Raw genomic sequence first — 17,600 nt, forward strand, 5'->3', positions numbered from 1 at the left:
TCCTTCTGCCTGGCCAACATCCCCAGCATTGAAGCACTGGGCAGACTTGATCAGCTCTGCTGGGCAGGCCACATTGTCCGCATGCCTGACACAAGACTCCCAAAGCAAGTGCTCTACTCGGAACTCCTTCACAGCAAGTGAGCCAAAGGCGGGCAGAGGAAACGTTACAAGGACACCCTCAAAGCCTCCCTGATAAAGTGCAACATCCCCACTGACACCTGGGAGTCCCTGGGCAAAGACCGCCCTAAGTGGAGGAAGTGCATCCGGGAGGGCGCTGAGCACCTCGAGTCTTATCGCCGAGAGCGTGCAGAAATCAAGCGCAGGCAACGGAAAGAGCGTGTGGCAAACCAGTCCCATCCACCCCCTCCCTCAACAACTATCTGTCCCATCTGTGACAGAGACTGTGGTTCTCATATTGGACTGTTCAGTCACTTATGAACTCATTTTAAGAGTGGAAGCAAGTCTTCCTCAATTCCAAAGGACTGCCTATGATGATGACGATGATCTGCCTGTATCTGCAGAGAGTGGAGGGCCAGTCCTTGCCCAGGCAGGCCATTAGTACAAGTGCCGATTCCTATTCCCAAAATAGCCTCAGACAACAGGCCTGATGGTGCCACTGAGTTACGCAAATGCTTATCTGTAATGTTTAATGGTTTCTCAAGAGCACTCAGATTTTGTGCTGTGAGCCTGCTGGTGTTTCCTTCCCTTTGTCACCAACACTGCCTTCAAGTTCATAACAATAGCTCCAGTGAGGCTTCCACAGAGAGATGGGGCAACAGATATCAGGGGCCCGAACTTGGTGGCCTTCCCGGCCACTGCCGTTGGCTGCCACCGAGTTTTTTGGGCGGTCTCCTCCTCGGTGACAGTTTCCTCTAGGCCTCCCGCCGGCGAGAGGGGAGGACCGCTGGGAACCACCCGCTGATGGCCGCTAGCGCATAAGTTGCGTAAGTGACCTCCCGCCCACCAAGCTGCCATTTTGGTGCGGGGGAAGGACCACTGCGTGGAGGCAGGTCTAACCCCAAGTAAGTATGGAGACCTGCAAAAAAAGGCTAGCGAACTTTTTTTTTCAGCGATTTATCTGAATGGGGGGGAGATTTTGTGTGTAAATTTTTATTTTTAGCTGTTCCCACCCACCCTCCCCCCGCCCCTCCCTCTCCCCGCACTCCCTGGGCCCGACTCAATCCTCGGCAGCACTTTGGCGAGGATGGCATTTGCCGCCGAGATTGGAAGCTCCCGTCCGCTGCCGCCCAGATTCATGGCGTAAGTTGTTATTTTGCCGCCGGGCGGTACTGCCATATCTTTTAGAGGAATCTTCCTGGCAAAGTACAGCCCGGTCTTTAGGCGGTCCTTTGGGCGGGCCTTGGCTTTCACCAAGTTCGGGTCCAATATGACCCAGACAACCACAAGAAGTGTCACAGACCAAACTATAGTCATTCTGAAATCTTCTATAAGTGTCAGCTGTGGCTCAGTGGGTAGCACACGCGCCTGAGTCAGAAGGTTGTGAAATCGAGGCTAACACTCCAGTGCAATACTGCAGATACAGTAACATCCGTCATGGTGTTTCTCCCCGGTTGTATTTCTCTGTCGCTGATTGAAGACCAGCTTTTTCTTTGGAGGGAGAGAAGACAATGTTTACAAGCCTGTGAGAATCATCGTCACCTTCCCCAGTATGAGCATGTGCACCTCATAATGGTGAGGATTGGAGATGCATTGTCCCTTTAAATGAAGTGTCTTTGAAGATTAACAGTAGCCCTTTGGCACTATGTGGCATCTCTTGGGGTGGTGGAGGTTGTATTGACTGTCTCTGCTACTTCTCGCCAGATTACCTGCACTACCTTCTTAGGGGACCTTCTGCCCTCAGTGTCCATGACACAGTTCCACCTTTCACTGACTTCTGCTAGTAGTTCCTCCACAGATACCTTGATGCCAAGATCTCAGTAATCTGGCACTGTCTGGAGCTATAAATGCAGGGTCCCCCTTTAACTGGCTGCACCAAAACTATAATTTCCTCTTTCCTAAGGGTAGTAAGCCATTGTAAGGGGGATTTTCTGGAATCAAAAACGCCAAACATGGCTAGTAAGCGTTCTAGGAGGAAATAGCAAGGGGTTAGACTTAGCAGTTGTTTCACCATCTGCCCTCCCACCGCATCTCTGTAATCTCTTCCAGCCCTACAACACTCTGAGATCTCTGCGCGCCTCCAATTCTGGCCTCTTGCGCATCCCCAATTTTAAGCGCTCCACCATTGGCGGCCATGCCTTCTGCTGCCTGGGCCCTAGGCTCTGGAATTCCCTCCCTAAACCTCACTGCCTCACTACCTCTCTCTCCTCCTTTAAAACGCTCCTTAAAATGACTATCTTTGACAAAGCTTTTGGTCATCTGCCCGAATATCACTTTATGTGGCTCGGTGTTGAATTTTGTTTGATAACGCTCGTGAAGCACCTTGGGGTGTTCTACTAAATTAAGGGCGCTATATAACTGCAAGTTGCTGTTTAACATTGATGTGCTGCAGGACCACCTCATCACTAGTGTGCTCCCTGTATCAATCCAGATCTGCACCTGAAGCTATGCTAATGAGCTAACCGTGCACAATTTGGTGCAAAGAGCACACTTCGGTTTCAGCCTGTCTAAAACCCGCCAATAGTCATTCGGATTTTAAACTGCCCCATATCAGAAAATCTAAATTGCTCTTTTCCTTGCAAGCAAACAAATGTCATTTTGTTTGATAAATTTATTTACAAAATAATGAAATTATTCCATAAACATCATAAACTTCATGCTGAGTTTCGATAGCAGGAGATCCAGAAGATAGCCCTGTGGAACTCCACTAGTTTGTGACCATTGCCTGCCACACAATACCCCACTCACCCCAATCCAATCCAATCCAATTCACCTCACCGCATAACACAGCCAAGCCTTTTCTAGTTATTCATTATCTGCTTTTTGATTGCTGAAGCAGTTTTCAAGCCAGATTGCCAATGTTCTGCACTGCTACTTATTGGTGGAGCTATCTTTTTTTTTCATTCGCGGGATGTGGGCATCACTGGCAAGTCCAGCATTTATTGTCCATTCCTATTTGCCCTTGAGAAGGTGGTGGTGAGCCACCTTCTTGAACCGCTGCAGTTCATGTGGCGAAGGTACTCCCACAGTGCTGTTAGGGAGGGAGTTCCAGGATATTGACCCAGGGACAAAGAAGGAACGGCGATATATTTCCAAGTCAGGATAGTGTGTAATATTTTTTTTAATTTTCTGTAACTTGGAGAGGAACTTGCAGGTGATGGTGCTCCCATGTTAATTAATTACCATTCAGTTCAATACTTCAGAATAGTACATTTTGTTCCTAGGTTAGTGCCATGAATTATTATGTGATACATGGTTTTACACTCCGTTCCTCACTTGTGGATTTATGAGGCAATTGTACTGAGTGTGCAGTTTTACAACTTACCAATTGAGCAATTTGAGCTGAATTAGTGGAACTGAACGATTTGGGTCAAAGCAGATTCCAGTTTTTATAAAACAATATAACAGCTTTAAAGTAAAGAGGGAGGTCCTAACTTCAAAACAATTGAAACTTCTGCAGCCTTATGTCCAAAGCTGTCTTCCTAACCTATTCATCTCACCCATTTCAGTTTATCAGGCACAAGTGAAAATCAAGTCGAAGGACTATGTGGATCACCTTGTTGAACAGTCCATTCTGCACTTTCTCGTCAGTGCACGTGTAGAGGAAACAGGACAGTCACTCGCTGTCGAGAAGATTCTTTCTCTGAAGATTTCAAAGCTGAATATAAAAGTAAGTCAACCGGCAAAACTGATCGAATGACAAAAGAAGAAAGTAAAATCCTATTGACCAAACAGTGAAATGCTTAATAAGAACATAAGAAATAGGAGCAGGAGTAGGCCATACAGCCCCTCTAGCCTGCTCCGCCATTCAATAAGATCATGGCTGATCTGATCATGGACTCAGCTCCACTTCCCCGCTCGCTCCCCATAACCCCTCATCCTCTTATCGTTAAGAAACTGTCTATTTCTGTCTTAAATTTATTCAATGTCTCAGTTTCCACAGCTCTCTGAGGCAGCAAATTCCACAGATTTACAACCCTCTGAGAGAAGAAATTTCTCCTTATCTCAGTTTTAAATGGGCGGCCCCTTATTCTAAGATCATGCCCTCTAGTTCTAGTCTCCCCCATCAGTGGAAACATCCTCTCTGCATCCATCTTGTCAAGCCCCCTCATAATCCTATACGTTTCGATAAGATAACCTCTCATTCTTCTGAATTCCAATGAGTAGAGGCCCAACCTACTCAACCTTTCCTTATAAGTCAACCACTTCAGCTCCGGAATCAACCTAGAGAACCTTCTCTGAACTGCCTCCAAAGCAAGTATATCCTTTCGTAAATATGGAAACCAAAACTGCATGCAGTATTCCAGGCGGGGCCTCACCAATACCTTATATAGCTGTAGCAAGACTTCCCTGCTTTTATACTCCATCCCCTTTGCAATAAAGGCCAAGATACCATTGGCCTTCCTGATCACTTGCTGTACCTGCATACTATCCTTTTGTGTATCATGCACAAGTACCCCCAGGTCCCGCTGTATTGCGGCACTTTGCAATCTTTCTCCATTCAAATAATAACTTGCTCTTTGATTTTTTTTCTGCCAAAGTGCATGACCTCGCACTTTCCAACATTATACTCCATCTGACAAATTTTTGCCGACGCACTTAGCCTGTCTGTGTCCTTTTGCAGATTTTTTTGTGTCCTCCTCACACATTGCTTTTCCTCCCATCTTTGTATCATCAGCAAACTTGGCTACTTTACACTCAGTCCCTTCTTCCAAGTCGTTAATATAGATTGTAAATAGTTGGGGTCCCAGCACTGATCCCTGCAGCACCCCATTAGTTACTGGTTGCCAAAAAGAGAATGAACCATTTGTCCCAATTCTCTGTTTGCTGTTAGTTAGCCAATCCTCTATCCATGCTAATATATTACCCCCAACCCCGTGAACTTTTATCTTGTGCAGTACTCTTTTATGTTTTATTTTTGCACTCATCAAGGAAAGGGTTGCTAGTCCCCAAATGGAAATCCTTTCCATTTCAAGCTCTTCGTGACAGCATCAAACAATCCTAGGTCAGGCATGACAGTAAGGTGAAATTCCTTTGACTCCGCTCCAATAATGTGGCTCAGTCCTAATCTGTGAAGACCCCCTCGCTGCAATGGCATGGCATTTTTCCATTTTCCACAATAAGTGGGTCCAGGAACTGTACTGAAACTGTCAAAACACACTTTATGCGGGAGCTTAAAGACAACAGACAGATGAAATGTTCAACCCATTAGCTTGGGGTTAGTTTCGTTCCCAGGTCCCAGGGATAAAAGACTGGTCCAGAAATTAAAGACTGGTCCAGAAATTGGCCTCCTTAGCACCTCTCATTATTGCCTCCGGGGGGGGTGGGGGGGGGGGCGCGATAATGGAGCATTAACCACTTACTGACCGGGCGCGGCGAGATGAATGACTCACGATGCGCCCCGATCTCCTTCACCTGGAGATCGTGACGTCATCGCCGTGCGCATCGCCCCGGCAGTGCCCCGGACCCGAACTTGAGTTCCGTCCCCTGCCACATCACCAGGCATAAACACCGACAGCTGCAGGAGGCGTTGTTTGGGAGGCCGGGTGCTTCGGGGGCGAAAGTTAGAGGTAAGTTTTTTTTTAAATGTCTACTTTTATTACTTTAATGCTTTATTTCAATGTTTTCCATTTCTCTTCAGCCACGATCAATCAGCCCGGCGCTCTGCTGTAGTGCACAGGGCCGATCGGGCCGGATCATGGCTGCCATCGGGGACTAGCTCATTGGTCCCAATGCAGAGCTTGCAGTGATGACCCTTCTCAATGTGCAGTGCTGCACCACCAATGTCCTGCTTGGGTCCTGCAGCACTTCAGGCAGGAAGTGCAACACTTGATTTAGCGCTCCACTTCCTTTCTGGAGCGCAAACACCGAATTTTTTTAAAGTTGAAAATCAATTTCTCAACTTTTAAAAGTTAGTGCACCAAATGGGACACTCCTGAATCTCCCCCCCTGTGTTTAACCAACTGCACCATCCAGTTTTAGGACTTTTAATAATTACGCAGAGAGCCATTAGTTCAATATCTCGCTGATCTATCTTGTCCACAGTGCGACAGTGGGATACAACTTGCATCGTAATCCACAGGATGCACAGAGTATGAGTACCAGAATAGAAGTGAGTGGAAAATTGCAAATCAAAAGTGGCCCACATTTATTTGTGTATTCAATAAGGGCCAAAAATGCTGGGCGCTGATGTTTAATCATTAGTTTTCTACCAGTTTGTGCATTTGGTTGGTGTCTTTGTCTACACCTGGAGCAACAAAAGCAAGTAGATTTAGAAAAAAAAACATTTAATGGAACCTTGTAGTGATGTTTGGGAAGGAAAAATATGTGTGCAGTGCAAAGCTTTTTCTCCACAGTCACAGAGCAGTTTGTGTATGGTTTGGGAGTGTTGGTGGTTAGTGAAGAACTGTTCATAATAGGTGTGAGTATTCCATATTCAACCCAACAACAATAGATATACATTACTGAGTGGTTGTTTCCCATGGCTGGAGTGACTAGAACTAAGGGGCACAGTCCCGGGGTAAGGGGTCGGCCATTTAGGACTGAGATGAGGAGGAATTTCTTCACTCAGAGGGTTGTGAATCTTTGGAATTCTCTGTCCCAGAGGGCTGTGGATGCTGAGTCTCTGAATATATTCAAGGCTGAGATAGATAGAATTTTGGAGTCTAGGGGAATCAAGGGATATGGAGGTCGGGCAGGAAAGTGGAGTTGTGGTCGATGATCAACCATGATCTTATTTAATGCTCGAGGGGCAGTATGGCCTACTCCTGCTCCTATTTCTTATGTTGTTATGTTACTCTAAGCCACCAGCATTTACGGTCATGAATTTCCTCAGAGCTGCTCCCACTCCACCACTGTAACTTTACCGTGTTCTTGAGATTTGCTAAGAAATATTTAATCGCTTTAAAAAAAGTGTCAATAATTGTCCAATGGTTCATATTCATCAGTCATGCTACGCAGAATAATTCTTGTTTTTAGCCGTTCCTTTCCTCATATCCTCCTCTTTGATATGTGAGCTTTCATTTGGAGGAGCTACTGCAAACACAGTGGCCAGAATTTATCCCACCTCGGACCCCTCCGCCCCCGACCCGCCTCCCCGAACAAAATTTCGGCCAATATCAGTTTCACTACATAATAGAACACAAACAAAGCAACATAGCTTGCTTCGTACACTTCAAATTCTCTTTCTTCTTGGGGGCAAGAATATATTTGTGCTCAGTAATTTGTGCAGCATTAATCCCGCAGGAAACGACAAGGATAGTTGTAATCGTTTATCACTGGTATCGTTTCTTCTAGTAAAATCAAGGATCAGTTCCAAAATATCTTTCTTCTATATGATGTGACATTGGGCCCAATTTTCCCCATGAGTTGCACCGTTTTTTTTGGTGTAACTTGATTTTTCTGGTGTGTCTTTTTAGTTGCAAATATGGCCCTTTAATTTGCGCCAGTGTAAGTGAGTTAGGTTTTTTGTTCGGTCAGTTTTTTTTTCAAAAGGGGGCGTTCCCAGCCACTTACACCATTTATGCCAATTTGGCCAGAAAAAAGTTGTACTAAACTAACTTAGGGCAGCGTATGTGTCCACTTTTGTCCGCACAGAAAGACCTTACTTACAGTTAAGGAATTGGCGCAAGTAATTACATTTAAAGCACCACCAAGCACCAAACAAAGCACAAAAAGTAATAAGCAATTAATTAATAAAATAGAAGGAACCCTGCCCCTAAAGCACCAAGACCAAAGTAATAAGCAATCAATACATAACACACAAAAAAATAGAAGGAACCCTGCACCTAAAGCACCAAAATCAATCAGTAAATAACAAATAAAAAATAGAAGTCCTACATTAGGGAACGCAGTGGGCCGCCGATGAGGGAGCCCATTCGGCCAGGGCACGGGACGGTGTGCTTCAGCCCCTCCCATACAGCCTGCAGCAGCGTTTGCAGAAACGGCCTGCCAGGAGCGTCTGCAAACTCTAGCGCGCATGTGCAGAGGTCCCGGCACTGTTTTCAGCGCTGGGACCTAGCTCCGCCCCCCCTCTCTTTGTTCTGCACCCCGCCAGCTCCACAGACGGCCCGAGAATCGGCCATGATCGCAAGGATTTTTTTTGGCGCTGCTTCTGATCTAAAATGTCGGCGGGGGCTCGGAGGTGCGCCGAAAAAACCGGAGGGCCAAATTTTGGGCCCTTTCTTTCACCTGCTTCCCTTCTGTCCCATTTGTCGACACAACCTTGAGGGAGAGCCAACAGTCTGCCAGTTGGCTCTCCCTCAAGGCTGTGTAGACAAATGGGAGAGCTTGGCAGACCCATGCTGTGCCCGCTGCAGGGAGAGACGGGCAGAGTGCTGGTGTTGTCCGTAAGCTGAAAATGTGCTCGCTGCTGCTGAAGCAATAACGGTAGCTGTGTCGTAAGAACATAAGAAATAAGAGCAGAAGTAGGCCATTCGAGCCAGCTCCGACATTCAATAAGATCATGGCTGATCTTCCACCTCAACTCCACCTTCCCGCCTGATCCCCTTGACTCCCTTAGTGTCCAAAAATCTATCGATCTCTGTCTTGAATATACTCAAAGACTGAGCCTCCACAGCCCTCTGGGGGAGAGAATTCCCAAGATTCACCACCCTCTGAGTGAAGAAATTCCTCATCTCAGTCCAAAATGTCCGACCCCTTATTCTGAGACTGAGAGTCCTGGTTCTAGACTCCCCAGCCAGGAGAAACATCCTCCCTGCATCTACCCTGTCAAGCCCTGTGAGAATTTTACATGTTTCAATGAGATCACCTCTCATTTTTCTAAATTCGAAGTAATATCGGCCTAGTCTACTCAATCTTTCCTCATAGGGCAATACCTTCATTCAGGAATCAGTCTGGTGAACCTAACCAGCCTCTGAGCTGCTAGACCATTCGTTCCATAATTAAGAATTAATTTGAGTTCTTGCTGTTCTGCCCATAGTGTGCTGTGATAGAATGAAACACAACTTTCCAGTTTCAGTTTATTTTTCCCCTAGATTCAAAAGTTCATTCCCCATGTGAATAGAAGTGCAGTTTAGAATATGTGTGGCAAACAGTGAAGAGGAGGGTAAAAGACCTCAGCACAACGTAGGCAGGTTACACAGGTGCCAGATTCAAGTTAACGTGGAAAAGTGTGCCGTGCTAAATTTTGGGATGAAAAACTAAAGCCGGAATCTTACCAGCGCTGCAAGTTTGTTTGCGGGTCCTCTGTCACAATGGCAGTGATTGACAGCTGGGCGGAACCCGCCTCCATGTCAGTTTCACAAGTGCCGTCTGTGCCTGCGGTTACCAGACCCGGCACTAAGCAATGGGTCAGGCAATTGAGATACTTAAGAAGCTGCTTAAAGGTATTTATTTAAGCAGCATTTTACAATGTCCTAACGATTTTCCCAAGTTTTTACGAGGTTCCCGGCACTCGCGGATCACGTCGGGTAAGTGTGTCGGGTTCTCAATGACTCTTCATTGCTTTAACTAGTTGACAGCTGCAGAAGTGATATAAAAGCTACCATTTCACAGCTAATCACTTTCCAATCTCAGAAGCTTTAGACTTCAGGATATGGAATACTCGCTTCAGCTTTATGGAGGTTTGAAGTGCTTGCAGTGAACTCTCGATCCAGTGTCACCTCCTTAGAGCAACCTCTCTCACCATTGAAAGATCGCTTCTGCCATCTCAACTTCAGCTGCCATCTATCCCATGAGCATTGGTGCCCTTGAAAAAAATCTCACCTTGGTCCTCAGAATCCCACCACGATCAGTCCCAACATCAATGTCACTGGCACACCAGCATCACCAACAACACCAATCTTCTCCACAATCACCTGATGCTGCACAGGACACAGGCACTTGACCACATTGCTGCCTGGGAGGCAAAGGATGGCTTCACCATGGCAGGATAGGCGCACCAACATTAGTGTTCTCGCGCAGGCCAACATCCTCAGCATCAAAGCATTGACAACACTCGATCAGCTCCGGGCTACATCGTCCGTTTGCCTGAGACAAGACTCCCAAAGCAAGCACTCTACTCAGAGCTCCGACAGGGCAAACGAGCCCCAGGTGGGCAGAGGAAACGCTTCAAGGACACCCTCAAGGCCTCCTTGAAGACGTTCAACATCCCCACCGACACCTGGGAATCACTGGCGCAAGATCGCTCAAAATGGAAGAGAATAATCCATGAGGGCATCGAACACTTCGAGTCTCTTCGCCGGTAGCAAGTGGAGACCGAGTGCACACGGCAGAAGGAACGCGTGACAACCCAAGCACTTCAGCAAACCGGCACTTCAACCAACGTACTTTCAACCACCGTCTGTCCAACCTGTGACAGAGACTGTACCTCCTGCATTGGACTTAACAGTCATCTGAGAACTCATTTTTAATGTGGAAGCAAGTCATCCTCGACTCCGAGGGACTGCCTGTGATGATGATTGACTTCACTTGATGCTGTACACCCTGGCTGCCACATGATGCACCAGATTGGCACCACCCCACACCAACAACATAAAGCATCCCTACAATGCCCAAGCCATTCCTTTCACACTCGTCACCACTGGGGGGGCGGGGGGGGGGGTATCGTTATGTCTCACCATTCACTGCAACTCACTAAACCACTTCCAAAGGGAAACACAAATCTGTCCAAGAAGGCAAAGTGTTGAAAATAAAGATTTCAATGTTTGACAACACGTTAGTAGAAACTTTACATGAACATTGGTGATAACACATAAGTGCCCACTCTTGTGTGTTGTTAGCTGGTATGATTGGACAAGGATGATGGTAAGTGTGAGGGGTGGCATGTGAGATGGGGATGAGATAACGTAAGTCGAGAGAGAGGGATGGGTGGAGGTGCAAGGTAAGTTGGTGCAAGTAAGGAGGTGCAGGACTAGGGTCGGGAAGGCAGAGTGATGGGGATGTGATGAGTGGCACAGCGGGGTGAGGTTGAGTGTGGCTTTGCAGTAACGTTTCGTGAATCACTGAGATCATTGAAAAGTTTGCAGCCAGGTCCTTCTGATTACATTCCTGCTTGTGCCCTCCTGTGCAATGTGCAACCAAGCTATGTTAGTGCCCTGGGGAGGTCTCTTCCGCCCATTGGAAGGAAAGAGAACCTCCCTGTGTGCTGTGACTCCCTCCATAAGCATCTGGAGGGAGTCATGGGAGAGCCTGGGTGCAGCCGTGCACCTCTGTGCAGTGCTTGCCAGTGTTTGCAGCACCTCAGTGCTGTAGAATACTGACAGCACAACTGTCAAAATGACATGGTTCCTTTAAGAAAACTGGCTGATGATGCATCATCAGACCTGCTTCCTTTTAATTGGCCGGGAACCTCGCAAGCTGGGTTTAATGCACACCATCCACGTAAAATGACTTGGACAGAGGCGGATGAAGAAGGGAGCGGGGTCTCAGCTTGCACCCGAAGTCGTCCGCCTCGCTACCAACCTGGTATGAAAAATTGCAGCCAAGGAATGAGAGTTTGTAGTCAATAGAAAAATGCTGAAGGGTATAGATAAACAATGAGACATCAGAATTCAAATTCCTAAATCCCTGAAAGTGCAGGTAAATAAAGCATCCGCGTAGCGCTTGTCTCCCCGCCCCAGTTGCGCCTCGGTTACCACTCGCAAAGGAAGTGGAGAGCTGGAGACTGCACTCCGCTTCCTTTCAGGGGCGGTAAGGGCAATTCCGCGGCAGGCGCTAAAAGTCCCGGCACCGGAAGGTTACCATCCCCAATCGGGGCGCAGGGCAATTTCGCCCTCTAAATATCTGTGCCAGTGTTAACAACTTTTAGCAATTAGCATGGTGAGAAAATAAGACCAGCAACCTTGACCTCCTACTGATTTGTCACAAAGGAATTAACACTCTCCATGTAGACTGTTACTAATTTAACTCATTTAAATTCTGGCGGTTACAAGCATCAAAAGTGACAAATACAGTATTGACAACAAATGGTTTGAATTTCATTGATGATTTTTGGAGACCTTGTAACATGACCTTGTATGGTAGATTTGAGCTCCCGAACCATCTGGAAGGAGGCCTGTTCCATTTTGAGGGCCATGCCTCATTACCACGTCACTGGCGGGCTGCCGACCCCAACCAGGCAATCCGCTGCACCTCTCCGGCTCCAGACCTGCGTAATACCGGGCAGCTCTGAGGTCAGCTCAGCCAGTAGGGAGGGAGGTCTTGGGCAGGGGGGGCAATCACAGAGAGGGGAAGCGTAGAGTGGCCAATGTTGCAATGTATACACCGGTAAACATTCTTGTAAAACTGGACTGAAGAGCCCCTTTTGGTTGCAGTAAAACTCAAGTGCTGATTTATAATGTCTGCATTTTGCACGTGTTCTGTGGTACCAGGGCACTGTGGTTTCTTTGTTAGAGCGTGGGCAGATACAGCAGGAGCGGCGAGAGACTGCGGACGGATGTGATCGGGGCCCAAGGGAAGCGTGAGTTCAGGGGCAGCATGGGTCAGCCTACACTGCGATATGTGTGCGCACTATGTCCGTGCAGCAGAGCAGGTCTCCAGTCGGCTTGGGTAATCCTTGCCACTGGACCAAGACCTAGCTCTGTCAAGCCCGTATGGTGGCTGGTGTGCAACGGCCACCACATGTTAAAAAAATCTACAGACAGGCAACTTCCATCCTTGAGGATGTAGTTCGGGATCTGGAATATTATGTCCTTCAATGAAACACCTGTGAACTCATCCCTTTTTGGCGTGGAAGCAAGTCATCCTCGTTTCGAGGGACCGCCTATGATTGGCACCGCGGTGTGAGTATACTCACAGGTTTGTGGAGCTGTTGCATTGTGAGTGGCTTAGCCAGTCACATGATGTTCACAAGACTCAATAAAACCCCAGTCAGTTGAGTCTAGGTCATCTACGATGAGTTATGCAGTTGTGAGCCTAGTGGATGAACTGGTAATCTGTAGTGTGATTGTTAAATCTTTGTTAATAAGCCAACTAGTTCTTAATAGCAATGTGTTGCTACGAATTCTTAAGCAAGAACCCATGAAGTAAATGCATTACAATTGTCCACATTATTCTTGTGGAACCAGAAAAATAATTCCAGTCCCTTTTTTGGGGCCTCTTCACATTCGGTTCCATTAGGCGGGGTGGGCACATTGTACGGTCGGCCAAGTTGTCCCTCGATATTCCATTGGGGTTCTATGACATCATAAGACGGCAATTTGCATTGAGTAATGAGGCCCAATGCCTGACTCAATCAGGTGAAAGGCCCCAGCCAATAAGGGGGCGGGAATGGGAGGGTAAGTTCATCACAGCAAGGTTAACCCCGCTACCACCCTGTTTCTGACATGCGGGCCGATGTTAAAACCTTATAAAGGCCTTATGAGACAGCATTTAGTTCAATATTATGGTTTGTTTTTTCAAAAGATTTAAAATTGGACACAATCCTATCAGCGTCGAAGGAACAATCAAAATGCAATCACATTTTCGATTATAAGGATGGAATGAAAGAAAGACGCCACTCCATTCTAGTATCCTTTATTTTCTCCAGCCTTCCCCATATTCTACTAATTGCAAATGAGTGGACCTGATTTTCCATTTGCCCCATCTTTTCTCTCAATTAATTTGATTAATTTATTTCTCTCTCCAAGCCCAGTCAAACATAACCACTGCTCCCATTTCTTCAGACACCAAATCTTGGTGATGATTTGCTGTTGCCATTTACACCTCCTCTGGACCCATCATTTGTTTCTTTAATTGTCCCCTTACCACCCTCTTTTGCTTCGCACCAACATCCCTTTTGTCATTTAATCTCTCCTGCCTTCCATCCTATCGATCTTTCTTCCCCTGGCCCCCCCTCCCCTGCCCCTACACTTGCTTAAAACCGGTTACATCACTAACTTGTTCCAGTTCTGCAGAAGGGCCATCAACCTGAAACGCTAACTCTTATTTCTCTCTCCACAGATGCTGCCTGACCTGCTGAGTATTTCCAGCATTTTCTGTTTATATTTCAGCTTTCCAGCATCTGCAGTAACCCAAGTCTATTATCTGTCTCGCCTCCTCGCACCATATCCAGTCTGATGCAGAAAGCAACCTTAAAGTGTCAGCCACAGTGACAGGTTATTTCTGCAGATACACTTATCTGGAGAATTTCACAGTCCCTGTCGAAAATCTTGGGGGTTGGTAAGTACACAGTCCAATTGTCATTGTCAGATTAATTTTTCCTGTCTCTTTTCAGGCTGAAGGACCAGCAGCACTTGGGCGTGAAGTAACCATCGTCATTGAATTTGCAAACCCTCTTCAAAAGCCCCTGGAGAACTTGGTTCTTCGCATTGATGGACTGGACTTGCTGAAGCCTAAGTTAAAGATATTCAGGTAGGAAAAATCTATTGAGAAAAAAAATCAGTTTAAATGATTATAAAGAAAGCCTTTAAATGGAATAATACTTTTGGCTGCATGGATACCCTTTTATTAGTATATCTTCATATTAAAAACACAAATCACGCTTTTCCAAAGTATGATAAAGTTCCATCTGTTTTATATCAGGTAAGAATTGGAAATTTGACAGAAAATGAGGGGCTTGGCTTTAATTCCCCCCATCCAGTAGGAACGGTGCGGGAAGCGGGGGGGGGGGGGGGGGGTGGGGAGGTTAGGATGACGGGGGGAGCGGGTTTGCACCGTGTTCCTGATGGGTTCTCGCCCCGCCCACCATTTTTATCTGCCTGCAGTCTGCTCGTGGGGAGTGTAGGGAAGATCCTCCCCACAGTATCCTTCTTGATATTCTGTCGATGTTGCACATGATCTACCCTTACCTGAAATAGAGGGCATTGGCACACACCTTGGAGCACCAGCGATAGAATTCAAGTTGACGGGGGAGAAATTCGCCTGGTTTGCGCCTCCCATTAGTGCCTGCGGGGGCGCGCAGTAACGGGGCGCTAAGGAGTTACCGACCGGGCGCGGCGAATTCACCGACGCCCATGAACTTCCCCGGCGGTTTTGCGCTGGCGCTAACGCTTACCGCCTCTCTCTCTTGCGCCCCGAAGATCGTGACGCCATCCCGGTGCGCAGCGCCCCGTTAGCGCCCCGGATGTGATATTCGCTCCCACCTCCTGCAGCATCGCCGGGCGTCAACAACGGCAACTGCAGGAGGCGTTGCCGCCTCGGCTGTCCGCTTGGGAAGCGATATTTAAAGACAATGGTGGTCGGGTAGGACAAACTTTATTGCTCGCACCAGTCTGGTGCCTTCTGATTGCTTTTAACCCCGCGATTTCTCAGCCCTGCTCTGAGTGCTTGGGGCTGTTATGCACGTAGCGCAGGTCCCGTGGCCCCACAGACAGACCATTAAGATTGATTGAACCCATGATTGGCTCTTCCCTTTAAGCAAGGGAAGGAACCTCTACAGACGGTAGCGCTGCCCCGAACATTGTTCAGTGCTGTGCTGCTACCGTCCTTCTTACCGACTTGAGCCCTCTGAGGGAGGTGGTAGCGCTTGATTTAGCGTTCCACCTCCCTCTTGGAGCGCGAAAGCTGAAGTTCCCAGGAACAGTAAATCTTTTTCGCCTGGCGATATTTTTCGACTATTCAAAAGTTAACGCCTTGCACGGTGAGTTCCCCAATGACTATCGTTCTGTCCACTGGAGATACCAAGCAGAGCCTTGGTTTCTCTCCACAGGATGAGACAATCGAAGGCTGAATGGTCCCAATCTGCTCTTGCTCAGCTTATCAGAATTGTATTCAGGAAGCCTTGGGAACAGGTCATGCTCTTGGTCAGGGAACAATGCACAGCATGGCATAATTAAGGGCAAGGGCAGTCTGTGTCTATAGTTTAAATGATAAGCTATCTGAAAAATGGCCGCCGTGCCGACACTGAATTCTAGTTTCAAGATGAAGGAAGTTGAGATATGAAATAACGAAGCCCAAATTCTGAGACTGTTATCCAAGCATATATCAAACCAGGGATTATTTATTCAATCGAATCTAGCTTGGAGTAAAAACCGCGTTTTCTATTTGCAGCATCCTCCACGAAAATGCCACTCTGACAACGAAGGAGTTGTTTGTACCGCGGAGGCGTGGTCAACGCAAGGTGATCGCCAGCCTGGACTGCGACGCACTGAGGCAGGTCATTGGAGAGATGGAGTTAACCGTTGTGTAGAAAAGAGAAATGGAGCAAGCCGAGCATCTTATTCTAGAAGTATGAAGAAGCAACCTGGAACAAGTAGTAAATGATAGGTTTAAAATAGAATTCTGACAAATTCATTTACCGTTTTGGAGCGCGTTCGATTGCTGCCAAGTCTCGGTATTTTTTCCGCTTAAACCGATATAGAATCGCTGAAAGCACTTAAGAATTTATCCTTGTCACATTTTACATATGTATCGTATAATATTTTCCTAACCTTGTAGTGCTTGATTTATAATATATCGGAAAGTATTTATAAACCATAGAATCATAGAAATTTATGACACAGAAGGAGGCCATTATGGCCCATCATGTCTGCGCCGGCCGACAAAGAGCTATCCAGCCTAATCCCACTTTCCAGCTCTTGATCTGTAGACTTGTAGGTTACGGCACAAATGTGGTGAGGGCTTCTGCCTCTTTCAGGCAGTGAGTTCCAGATCCCCACTACCCTCTGGGTGAAGAAATTTCCTCTCAAATCCCCTCTAAACCTCCTACCAATTACTTCTACCAGAACAGGATTTGTATCAATAGGCTGTTACCAATGTCCCCTGTAAGCTGCGCTTTCCTCTGGGCGGCCTGTCTCTTTTAATGCATGGTCCCTTTAAATTTCCGCACATGCGCGGTGTTTACAATGGACTAGCCATTGAGCGGCCTGCGCCGCTCCATTGAGATTACTGCGCGGCACCTTAGCGGGAACATTGGCTGCTACTCCTCTTCACTCCTATAGACTCCTGTGGCTTTTTTTAAGTAGCATTACGAACTAAAATGTGTCACAGTAAGCTTGGATCACATGAAACGCACAAATATAGTCATGCATGCCGTTGCTACTTAAAAGACATCGCTAAGTATCTGAATAAATGGATGCTTCCTTTTCCCTTCCTTTTTCCTTAATTTCCTCTTGTCCCCTCCTTTTCCTGTCGGGTGGATGGATCTACACATGCCAGGCACCCGATCCACTCAAATAGTCGTTCTTCATGCGTGAGCCCATATAGTGATCGCCAGCAGACTTTTCAATCTCCGGGGGTTTCACCTTTGAATCCAATCCTCTTCTCAGGTGATGCCCCTACACCCACAATTCGCTATTTGAGATCCCTTTTACCTGCAGATACAGCAGTAGTGGCTACTAAGCAGGTCCACAGCCTGTGTGTGAGGGGACTTGGGTGGTGGGGGAGGGGGGGTGCACTCTGCAGAATCATGAAAGTTTAATTGTGTTCTCCTTACAATTTTTGGCTTTCTCCAAGTAGAGCTTCTGTTCCCATTGTTTTCAGCGTCAAAAGTCTTCTGAGGATTTTTTCTTTATAAATGCTAATTGCAGTTAATGTATTTTGCTTTTCTTGAAATGCTATGCAAAACACAATATTGAACATTT

At 46.9% G+C, this 17,600-nt stretch overlaps 1 protein-coding gene across 3 annotated transcripts in view; it reads left to right on the forward strand.

Annotated features, from left to right (window-relative positions):
- LOC139263749 (coagulation factor XIII A chain-like) overlaps positions 1–17,361 on the forward strand; it is a 134,980-nt gene extending 117,619 nt beyond the window's left edge. For all 3 annotated transcript variants that reach the window (XM_070879787.1, XM_070879789.1, XM_070879788.1), the window contains exons 13-15: positions 3,627–3,787; positions 14,294–14,430; positions 16,069–17,361. In XM_070879787.1, coding sequence (XP_070735888.1) covers positions 3,627–3,787; positions 14,294–14,430; positions 16,069–16,207 — 437 coding nt within the window. In that variant the 3' untranslated portion in view covers positions 16,208–17,361. The remainder of the gene's footprint in view (positions 1–3,626; positions 3,788–14,293; positions 14,431–16,068) is intronic.
- The last annotated feature ends 239 nt before the right edge of the window (positions 17,362–17,600 follow it).

The sequence above is a fragment of the Pristiophorus japonicus genome, chromosome 5 (assembly GCF_044704955.1).
Source record: "Pristiophorus japonicus isolate sPriJap1 chromosome 5, sPriJap1.hap1, whole genome shotgun sequence".
Taxonomy (NCBI): domain Eukaryota; kingdom Metazoa; phylum Chordata; class Chondrichthyes; family Pristiophoridae; genus Pristiophorus; species Pristiophorus japonicus.